Below are 12,163 nucleotides of genomic sequence, written 5' to 3'. Positions count from 1 at the left end.
CGTCGCGTTCCCACACAGTGCGCACGCGCCCCGGATCCGCAGGGCGTTTGTGCTGCAGTGCAAAATCAGTGGATAGACGTTAAACTACATGAACTCCAGATGTTTGAAGGACCAAACAATAACCTTTTGGTCTGGATTATATAATTATTTCTCATACTCGAAAGTGCACTGCAAATTAAGACACGAGGTAAGCGAAACAAATCAACGTTTTCTCGCCATCCACGCAAGTGAGACTTTGACACTTTGTTGCACTTTTATTGTTTTAGTCGCGTGTTGTTGATATAAAATATGCTTTACGTGAAGGTTGTGTTATAAGATAATTGCTTGTCAGCCAAAAGTTATTTTTTATTTTTTTTTAGACTTTAAAACGTCTAAAAGTGAATGAACTTCATTTCCGTGTTTTGCAGTTTCTAAAGCTCGCCTGTTTATGACTATTATACACTCACACATACGATATCGTTTGCATGCATACATTGACGTCATAATATGGTAAACAAATGTTCAGTGGTTGTGAATGTGTGTGTAGTTGTGTGTGTCAAGTTAGTTGATACTTTCTGTTTACATTCGTGTCACTTCTCCATAAAAACATCTGAATTGTTTGATGCTGAATGCATGCATGGCCTGGCTATTAAAAGCTTTTTAAATAACACACACACACACGCACGCACACACACACACACACACACACACACACACACACACACACATGGTCAGCTCAGCTGTTGTGGTCAGGGTGGGTTTCTTCGATCACACAGAAAGTGATGAAAGCGAAGCCCCATTATGTCTTGTCTAAAATCCACTTTGGTAGTACCATGGTGCTGGTTTTTGTTCTTTAATAATGCCATTGGAGAACTTACACTTTAATAAGACCAATTATTCCCAAGTATTCCCAGTTATTATCATTCTTGTGTGAGGGACCCCATCCTAAAATTTCTTCTATAGGTTCTTGTATAAAGACCCAATTTATACTCAGAAAAATTAACGTTATAAATATTTCTAAAATATTATTTCTAGTTACATTATTATATTAAATAAAATTATATTTAAATCTATTTTTTATTTAAATCTATAACTAGGTTTTATTTATTTGTTAATTTATATTTATTCTTTAGTTATTGAATTATTTTATAAATTAATAAATAAATTATTTTAATGTATTTTCTTTTATTATTATAGATTTATTGTTAATTTTCTTTCTCTAAACGACATTTCCACACACCCCCTAGCACTCCCTTGTGGCTGCCAGTTTGAAAACCCCTGGACTAAGACACTGAACCCGTAGTTGTCTTTTGAGACGACTAGAACCCCTAGTGGGCTCTTGTATTGCATGTTGCTTTGTATGAAAATCATGGCTTAAATCGGATGTAACTTGATAAGTGTTGTCGGTATTGTAGAGTTCTGCCACTATTGACATGTGATCATATCAGATTCAGGGAAGTTTAAAAGCTGGAATCATCAGCGCCACTATTTACATTAGGAACAGTGCAGATGTTTTACTGTGATCACAGTGTCAGTTGTGTGATTTAGTGCAGTAGTCGTTTAGGGTGTTGTCTGTCTGTGTGAGTGTGAGAAAATCCCAATACCTGCAGGCTAACCTGACCTGACCTCAACATCTGCTGTTTCTCTGATTATGGAAGAGTACAGAGGGAATACAGAGGCTTCTTGTTGCTTCCCACTGAGCAATGTTTAATTTAATTGTGATTTCTGCACCACTTATGGCATCAGACATAATTGCAAAAATCTGTATTTTGACATTTTATTAATAAAAATGATATATCGATGAGCCACAACATTATGACCACATGCCTAATGTGCTGTTGGTCCTCCATGAGTCTCCTAAACACCACCGTCCCGCAGAGGAGTGGACTCTAGAGCCCTGAAGGTGTCCTGTGGTCTCTGGCAGCGAGATATCAGCAGCAGATCCTTCAAGTCCTTTAGGGCGCGAGGCGAAGCCGCCTTGTATTGAAATTGTTGGTCCAGCACATCCCACAGATCCTCAACTTACCGTTCGCAAAGACCCGCCCCCTTTAGTTACTGTTGCAATTTCCGCCATGGACGCTCTCACACCACACATGTTCTCACACAGTTAAAAATACGCTGACAACGTGCTGAGTCTGACAGACAGGACAGATCAGGTTACCTTTGATATGAAACAAAAAATGTGGTCCTTTTTTTAAAGAAATGTACACATAAATACCGTTTTGTGGCTCTTTAATGTGTCTGGCAGATCCTCAGTTAAAGCTGCTCGTGAACGATCAACTTACTTCTAGTTCATTTATAGCATCAAATAAACATGAATGAACATCAGAAGGAATGTTGTTTCAACCGTAGACGTCAGTACACACCGTTTTTCAAGTTCAAGTCCACTGACGTTAATCTACTAACTCTCCTGACCGCTTTGTCGGACAACATGGCGGATTTGGCGGATTATGATTGGTCAGATCGCCTGTCAATTAAACTCCCTGCGAAATGTGAATTGGATTGAGATTTGGAGAATTTGGAGGCCAGGGCAACACCTTGAACTTGTTCACCATGTTCCTCAAACTATTCCTGAACAGTGTGTGTGCAGTGTGTGTGCAGTGTGTGTGCAGTGAGATTATCCTGCTGAGAGAGCCACTTCCACCAGGGAACACCAGTGTCATGAAGGGGTGTTGGTCTGCAACAGTGTTTAGGTTGGTGGCACGTGTCAAATTTACATCCACATCCCGTCATCCCATAGTGCACCCTGGTGACATCACTTCCAGGTAAACGGCGTACACGTACACGCCCATCCATGTGATGTAAAAGAGAACGGGACCCATCGGACCAGGAGACCTTCGTCCACTGCTTCAAGGTCCAGTTACGACACTCGTTTGCCCATTTCGACGGTCATTCATTACAGGCTCTCTGATTGGTCTACAGCCCCATACGCAGACAGAGTGCGATGCATTGTGACGCATTCCTCCCATAACCATCATTCATATTTTTTTGCTTGACTTGTGCCACGGTAAATCTTCTGTTGGCTCGGACTAGATGGACAAGTTTTTGTTGCCCTCATGCCTCGATGAGCCTTGACGCCCCACACCCTGTCTTGACGGGTTGTGGTTTGTCCCTCCTCAGACACTGTTGGTAAACTCTCACCATTGCTGACTGGGAGCAACACACAAACCTTGCCGTTTCAGAGACTCTAACCCAGTCGCCTTGACATAACAATTTGGCCCTTGTCAAAGTCACTCAGATCTGTATTCCTGCTCATTTCTCCTGCATTCAACACTACAAGAACTGATGTTTCACTAATCATCTAATCTACTGAGAACTTGTCATGTGACCGTGTTAGGAGATGATCAGCATTGTTCACATACATATTTGTCTCATCCGTGTGAATTAAATGACTCCCATTCGCAGTCTTGGGAACGGTTTTAGGTCTTGTGGAACATGTTTTCTCTCGGTCTGTGCACGTCTTCAGCCTCTCTCTGATTGGTCGACAGCGTCTGTTCAAAAACTGAGGTTTCATGATGTGTCTTTACTTGTTTTTCTTTTGTCATCTTTGTCCCTTTTTTCAGAGAGCTACAAAATAGAGGATCCCGCTTCCACAAGAGACGAATTCAATATTTACTTGAGCATGTTTGTGAGCTTCTGCTCATCAGGCCTGAGCGCCTCCACCACCAGATCTCGATGATAACAGGAACATGTTTCATGAGGGTGGTTTAATGGCAGATGTCTGGAGATTTGACATGAGACAAATAGCAAGAACTGGTTTCACAAAACAAAGAAAGAAACCCGCTTTAGAGAAAAGCATCGCTGAAGGCAAAATTGAAAAGGGTTTCCCGTTTTTTAGCTTAAGTGTGTTTATGCGAAGTCACTGTTCGAGCGCTGAATGCTGCATCTGTACTCCTGGCAAACATCCACACACACACACACACACACATGCCTGCAGTTTAACGCACTCTTGGCAGCGTGTCTTATACTCTCCTCGGCTCTCACGCACCACACCCTTCCACTGTTCTACTTTCTCTCATTGGTTTGAATTAGTTTATTGAGTTCATTCATTAAGTTTAATGGGGACTGCCTTCATGTTCACGATCATGACTGATTTGCTGTCCTAGGCAAGATTGAACCGCTTGCATCAGCCACTGGTCCTTGTGTTTATACACTTGCACAGAAACTGCATATATACTGGAGAATGAGAGATACCATTGTGTGCTACATTATATAATAATAATAAAAAAAAAGCTGATGATGGTGAACTATACAAAAATAGTCATAGCTTGACCTCAAATAGCAAGAGTAATTAGCAATTACATCTACTAGCATTCATGCTAACACATATTCATTGAGCACCTCTCTAGCATACTGTTTAATTTTCAAAATTAATTTTCAAAGTGTTTGTTTTCTCAGTGGATGGCAGCAATCTGTCTAAACTATGGCACGTTTCATGATATAATCACAAATAAAATAGAAAAATGGGAGAAAAGTATATTTTTTACTGTGAATTTCACATAAAATGTTGCTATTTTAGGGTTGACTGGCGTTAACTCTGGCTAGATAGCTTTCAGAATAATGACTGTCACTCTTGTCTAACTACTAGATCAACTGTTCATTCATTACATCCCATTACCTCTGTCTTTATCTTTTTCTTGCATGGTCACCAGAGGTCTTTGGTCTGCTTTTTTTTAACATTGCATGCCATCTATGGCAGTGTATAATGCTATTTTTTCATGCGTCGTGTGAATTTGGCATGACCCCTAGCATTAGCCTCTTCCGCCTCTGCCACGGGCCGGCCCTGAACTACTACAATAAACAACAGTAAATGATGGGTCGACAGCATTTAAATAAAAAACATTAGCATTAGCAAAAAACATTAAATGGAGCTTCAGCCCTGAGACTAGACTAATAGTAGTTTGTGGTTTACCAAACAAGGATAGACGTTTGAGGAGGGGGAGGGTAAATTACGACAGGTTTGACTCATAGGAGGGAATGGGCGGGTGTTCGTTTACTGTATCGCTCTTTCAACTCTTTGAAACAGACTCAGATGTTTTTGCTCTTGTTGAAGCTCGAGATGATCTTTGAAACATCTTAAATCACTGTGGAAAACCTAATTCATCATGTTTTGTTCTGTGTGTGGAGCATAGATAGGACAATGTTTGCAGTTTGCTGGAGGATTAACAGTTCTTTCTGTGGTTGTCAAGTATGTTAGCGCTAGTGAGTCACTATTCTGAAGGTTAAAGCTGAGCATGCAGGCTGAGGTCAGGCTTATGGAGGTTGTGACAGCAGATCTCAGGCTTTGTTTGAAATGAATGCTAGTTTATTCTGCATTCAGAGGCATGTCAGAATGATCATATTTAAGCACCATGTAGGCAAAGTTTCCTGTGGGAAGGTTCAAAATCTGGGTACAGTCATTACTGCGGGGTTAAATTGACCCGAATTGGATTCAATTCACCAAATAATTGATATTTGGTAAGTTGAATCCAATTATTATTCTTTTAACAAACAAACAAACAAACACAAAAATCAGTAGGGAATGGAAGGGTGTTCGTTGCATTAACTCTTTTTAACAGACTTTCAGATGTTTTTGAAGTGTGGAAAAGCACATCTTTTGTGTGTTTTCCTGGAACTCAAACAGTATGACGCTCGCGACACCAAGATCATGTGATTCCCAGAGAACTGAACATGCGTTACAAATGTACGCCTTCAATGGAGTGTAAGTTTCTTCTAATAAACGCATCTGCCAAATGCATAAATATAAATGTAAATAATCTCTGAGGGTAGTTGAGAAACTGGCATAACAAAGTACATAAAATATATATATATATATATATATATATATATATATATATATATATATATATATTTAGAAAAGTTTCAAGTTTCAAATTTCAAGAAAAGCATCATAGGTTAACCTTTATCTGAATGGGTCAGACTGACCCGACGCCTAATTTAGTGGTTAATTTCCTTCTTTCGAGGTTGGGAACATGGTGGAAATGATTGGATATTGATCATGATATAATTGTGAATGACTGTGTGCATTTTCTGTCCTGTTGATTAAGAATAGTGATGAAACTAGTTAGAAAATATGACTCATTTAAGCTGGAAAACATAAGAAACTACATTTCCCATCATTCTGAGTTCACAAGAATGATAATATACATAAAGAAACACATATATATAGCTAAAGCACAACCTTTTCTCTTTATTTTGTTGCAATAGTGGTAATATTCCTGTCTTTGTCAGAAAGCAAAATGACAGAAAGAAATATGCAGTTGTTCATATGGCAAGCTCATTTTATTCAGACCAAATTCTTCTCTTTTCCAGGACTTGGACCAGAATTCATTGTGCACTCTGATTTAATGTCATCCAACATCATTCATTCAAAGTTAAGACATTCGTTCCACTCCTCATTTCCTGGGTTGTGATTGGCTCGTCTCTTCCCCTTCCTCTGTCCTCATTGGCTCTCTGGGGTGACGTCATCTGTTAGCGCTCTAGTGCCAAAGTAAAGCGGGCCAAAGCATGGAGCCCATTTACGCCACGGGAATGGCTGCGAAGCTGCGGAGTCAGTGGGACCGGGATGCAGGTTTGGGTCAGAACCACAATGCCGTGAAGTTCCTGGGACAAGATTACGACTCGCTGAGGGCCCAATGCCAGCGCACCAGGACCCTGTTTGAGGACCCGCTGTTCCCAGCCAGCAGCTCTTCTGTGGGCTTCAACGAGTTGGGCCCGCGATCCTCCAAGACGCAGGGATTACGCTGGAAGAGACCGACGGTGAGCCGACCCGTTGGGTCTTGAGGGTCAAATGGGTTTGTCTTGTATTTGTTGTCCACACTACTTCCTTTATACGCCATCACTGCTTCCTGTTCCTCTCGTTCTCCTCTAACTGCATTATTTTAAAGTCCCCCTGTAGTCAACCATTTTATCCCTTAAAACTCATCTTTGATCACCAAAATTACATATTTAAACGTTTTTTTGCCTTGAAATATCTTGAATGTAACTCGACACCCTTGCCTCATTTAGTATAGGCGGTTCTATGAATATGCAAATGAGCCCCGCCTCCACTCACTCACTCAGCTCAGAGATCCACTGGTTGACGATCACACGTTACAGGGTAGTTTGTGAAGTCAGAAACAAGAAAGTCAAGAAAAGGACTTTAAGGGTCAAATGGGTTGGTCTTGTATTTGTTTAGCACACTATTTCCTCCTTATAAATAATATTATAATAATAATACCTTTTTATTTATAGGCGCCTTTCAAGGCACTCAAGGACAAAGTAAATCAGTAAGATACAAAGCTATGCAAAAAGACAGACATACAGATCAAACATAAAATCAAACAATCAAATCACTAAAAGCTGTTCTAAACACAAGTTTTAATCTGTTTTAATTTTTTATTTACTCCTTCACTGCTTCCCCTCGTTCTCTTCTGCACACTTCATCTCTGCCATCCCATGCGTTCATGCGTTACCTCATCTAACCAGTCTCTCTCTCTCTCTCTCTCTCTCGGGCTTGTTGATATGGGCGGTTCAAGAGCTGGAACAATTTGTCAGGAAAAATGGCATCTCGTTTTACATTTGTTTCTCCTTCCTCCCTTTATGAACCGAACATGAGTTTGAATTTGAACGACACACCCACTGTTTCCACACGTTGCTGCATGTGCTCATCACCCACAGCTTACAGACAGGCCAGTGTGTGTGTGTGTGTGTGTGTGTGTGTGTGTGTGTGCTTTGCCTCATTTCCGTGTGTAAATGCAAATGTAATTTCCGTGTGTTTGTGTGCTTCAGGAGATCTGCACGCGTCCCCAGTTCATCGTGGATGGAGCGACTCGCACTGACATCTGTCAGGGAGCTCTGGGTCAGTCTGTCCAGGACTTTACCTCACGCAACCTCAACCAAACATTTACTAGACCAATGGCTGATCAAAAATCTGATCAAATTGTGAAATATTATTACTATTTAATATAACTGGTTTCAATTTGAATATATAGTAAACTGTAATTTATTTGTGTGATCAAAGCTGAATTTTCAGCATCATTACTCCAGTCTTCAGTGTCACATGATCCCTCAGAAATCATAATAATATGAGGATTTGCTGCTCAAGAAACATTTGTGATTATTATCCGTGTTGTATTTCACAGAGGAAGGCACATGGAGTAGTAAAGCACTGCAATGTTTACTCCAGACTCAGAGCCCCGTTCATAATTAAAGCTCTGCGGTCATTAAATAAAGATCTGCTGTCTCGCAGCCACGCAGACAATGCATTATGGGTAAATCATAAATGGATACCGCGTTTAAACAAGTAAATGCTGGAGGAAGAGCTGTGATTGGTCAGGATGTTTGTGGAGCACACACAGTGACTGCTGATGTTAGTCTTGTGCTTGTAAAAGCTTAAATAAACACATGACTCTCCCTCTTTTATATCAGATTTCCTGTAACCTGATGGAGGTTATTTACATTTTCTCTGGCTTGTAATATCAGGTCATCGTTCATCCGCCTGTTGGTTGGGGCAATAATTATTATGTTTTGAAGGATCCCAGAGACTGAGGCATGAAGTAAAAATAAATAAATACAGAAAGGAACACTTGTGCCCAGTTTACTCCTGGTATTGAGATGTGTTTAGGTCGATCGGATCTCAAGTGGACGGCACTAAATACAGCTGTAAACGGGTCTGAACGCTTTGAGCTCGTCCACTGTCCAACACTTCCAGAGGAAGATGAAACACATTCGACCGGATTGCTTTCGTAGTGTAAACACTCGTGTGATCGAATGTGTTCACACAGCCTCAGAAGCTCGTCTGCTCTCCGTCTACTGAACTAATGCAACATTATGAGAAGAGGTTACACAGACGGGGTTTAAACTCTGTCGACTGGAGAACCAAGTTTGGTTTGAAGATGAAAAACGTATCAAGCAATGTTCTCTCTCCATTCCTGATTTCTAACACACACTCACAGCGTTCGGCTGATTTCTAACACACACTCACAGCGTTCGGCTGATTTCTAACACACACACACACACACACACACAGCGTTCGGCTGATTTCTAACACACACACACACACACACACAGCGTTCGGCTGATTTCTAACACACACTCACAGCGTTCGGCTGATTTCTAACACACACTCGCAGCGTTCGGCTGATTTCTAACACACACAGCGTTCGGCTGATCTTACGGCTGTCAGAGCAGAAACTAAAGATGATGGATGATCTCCGTGTGTTTTTCCCCCGTCTCCGGTCGTGTTCATGTGTAAACAAGTTTATTAGATCGAAAGATCTGAAAAGCCCATCCATTTCCCGCCCATAGACCCTCCCCTCGAAGAAATCACAGACAGAAGTGGATGAAAGTGGACAAAAGAGACGGATTAAAACACCAGGAGTAAACGGGAATGTGTCTCCCTCGTCTACTTGTGATCCGATCGACCAAAACGCATCTTAATACCAGGAGTAAACAGGGCTTTAGACAGGCGTTTCAACACACCAAAGACCGTTTCTGGTGGACTCGTGGTTAGTTAGACACCATTCTCTACACATTTTTATTCAGCTGTGTTTAAGTTACACAGTTACCTGTACTGAAATAAAACTAAATCTCTCATCATGGGCCAAAACACCATAGACACTGATATTCAGACAGTTTAAGGGGAAAATGCTCAGCAATGGTGTTGACTGGTGAATTTGCACATGGTTTGTCTTAAAGCATATGTAAAAAAACTTCACATAGACATATAAACAACATTAAAAACGTGAGTTTTCATCACTTTATCCAATTGGACCTTGTTTAAAGTGTTTCCATCTTGCCTCTTGTCTGCACTGAAGCTCATGTGTGGTGTGTTTCTTCAGGTGACTGTTGGCTGCTGGCGGCCATCGCGTCTCTGACTCTGAACGATAACCTCCTGCACCGCGTGGTGCCGCACGGACAGGACTTCGACGGAAGTTACGTGGGAATCTTCCACTTCCAGGTACGTCACACTCCTAAAGCTTCTTTACTGGCATCTGTGGTCTAGTATTGATAACCTTCATCTTCCATGCAATCTTTCCAATGCACAAAAGGTTCTTTATAGTGGAAGAAGATCCTCTGATGCTCTTCGGTCATTTTTTACGGAATGGTACGAAACTTGGTAAAGGTTTTGGCACTTGCTATGTGAACACACACACTCAAAAAAAAAAAATCATGGACATGATTCGAAAAGCTTAAATGGTCCTGAAGAAAAATAGTCACACTTGTGCTCTTCACGGTCAAAAAAGGCTTTGATTTTCTTGCAGTTTTACAGTAAAACGTGTTTTTGAAATTGAAAACTATTTTTTTAATAGTAATTTTGTGCATTTTTCTTAACAATAAACGTAAAATTCTGTAACTTTAAGTTCACTTTTTTAAACTTTTTTTCACTCCAGCAATAATTTGCCAAGTGTGTTCTTTAAAAAGAGATCAAACTTCAGTCTGTGCTTTAAAGCATTCAAGACTTATGAAAGTTTAAGTTGAAAATTAAATGTTCAGGTCTGTGCTCAAAACATGAATAAATGGATTATAATTACTGTGTAAATACAATGTAGTACCGTCAAATCCCCTAAAAATACAAAATATTAAATAAAAAACATTATCAAACTAAAATATAGTTCCTTAATATATAATATAATAAATATAAATTTATTAATAAATATAATAAAATATAATAAAATATAAATATTATTATTATTATTATATTATTATTTTTTCATTTTTGCCCGACGTGCGAAGACTAGAGGGTTAAAATGTTCTTCTAGGGCACTGCTGTGAAAACCCCCTTTGGGAGCTTTAATTTTAAGAGTGATTGAAACAAATGTAGCCATAAACCATTCATGAACTTTGCTCTGTTAACAGACTAGAGTGAGCAATGGTGTGTGTGAGTATTATAAAACGGTGAAGTGTTTCTCAGAAACAGTGAGTGCGTATTCAGGCAACATGGGTAATCTGTTCCTCTTGTGCTCTGCTGTAGTGCATTCACAATGGCAATAGGTGTGATCACATTTCAGTAGGGCTGTAGTCAAGACCACCTTTGTCGAGTCCAAGACAAGTCCAAGACCAGGACTAGTCGAGTCCAAGTCAAGACCGAGTCCAAAGAGGTTCGAGTCCGAGTCAAGACCGAGTCCAAAAAGGTTCGAGTCCGAGTCAAGACCGAGTCCAGGACAGGAAAAAAAAAAGTCTGCTAAAAAAATATAGGCTATAGCCTATAGAAATTAAATCACTATGTAATAATAAAATAATGAATAATTTTAATTTTATTTAAAATAATTGACAAATTCAAAGAACAAAAAAAAAAAAAAAAAAAAAAAAATTATATAGGCCTAAAGGAGCACACACATTTGTTTGGACTGTCTGATCAGCCTCACATTCTGTTCCTGTCAATCATACACGCGATGTCAACCAATTAAACTGCATGAGGGAAGGCCGAGCCAACTCACAGACACACACACACACACACACACACACAAGAGATGCGGATAAACCGCGGATCGGGCGGATGACGTGACGAAAAATAATATTTTAATTAAATTCAGGCTGGTGGCGGCTGAAGCAATCAAATTAAAAAAGTTTGCCACTAAGCAAACCTGCAAGTTATGAGCTGGGTTATTTTGTTTCGATATTAGCTATATTTGAAAACAGCCAGTCATTGGAGCCTAACGTTACCACTCGTGGAATAGGCAAAGAAAGAAAGATAAGAAAAAAAGTCGGAAACCTTTGCCCATTAATTAGATGTGCAAGGCAAGCAGGCTAGTTTTCGGGGTGTTATGGACAATCAAAAATGTGAATATTCACGTTGCACTAGCGGTGGACTTTCAGCGAGTTTATTTAAATATTTATTTTTTAAAGAGCCGTTTGTGAGTCAAAAGAGCCGGCTCTTTTCAGTGAGTTGATCAAACGAGCCCGTTCACGAAAAAGAGCCGGCTCTTTTCAGTGAGCTGAGTGAAACGAGCCGGCTCACGAAAAAGACCTGAAATGCCCATAGTTATTAAGTGGCCAGTGTTTCACTTTCCCTCCAATAATATTTTGTTTTAATATCGCGGCGACGTATGTGTGATTACTGGGAACATAATAAAGACTCCTGGACTCGGTCGAGACCAAAAGCCATATTTGGCAAGACCAGTGGCCGAGACCGAGACAAGTCCGAGTCCGAATACCAGCGAGTCCGAGACAAGTCCGAGACCATAGAAAAACGGTCTCGAGT

At 40.3% G+C, this 12,163-nt stretch overlaps 1 protein-coding gene across 1 annotated transcript in view; it reads left to right on the top strand.

Annotated features, from left to right (window-relative positions):
- The first annotated feature begins 1 nt into the window (after position 1).
- The window catches only part of capn1 (calpain 1), a 31,485-nt gene continuing 19,323 nt past the window's right edge, over positions 2-12,163 (top strand). The window contains exons 1-4 of the mRNA XM_084404806.1: positions 2-187; positions 6,292-6,738; positions 7,750-7,819; positions 9,801-9,919. Of these exons, the coding sequence (XP_084260932.1) occupies positions 6,487-6,738; positions 7,750-7,819; positions 9,801-9,919 (441 nt within the window). The 5' untranslated portion in view covers positions 2-187; positions 6,292-6,486. The remainder of the gene's footprint in view (positions 188-6,291; positions 6,739-7,749; positions 7,820-9,800; positions 9,920-12,163) is intronic.

Source organism: Rutilus rutilus, assembly GCF_951802725.1.
Source record: "Rutilus rutilus genome assembly, chromosome: 3".
NCBI classification, from domain to species: domain Eukaryota; kingdom Metazoa; phylum Chordata; class Actinopteri; order Cypriniformes; family Leuciscidae; genus Rutilus; species Rutilus rutilus.
The sequence above is the reverse complement of the archived record's forward strand: the minus strand, read 5'-3'. Positions and strand labels throughout refer to the sequence as shown.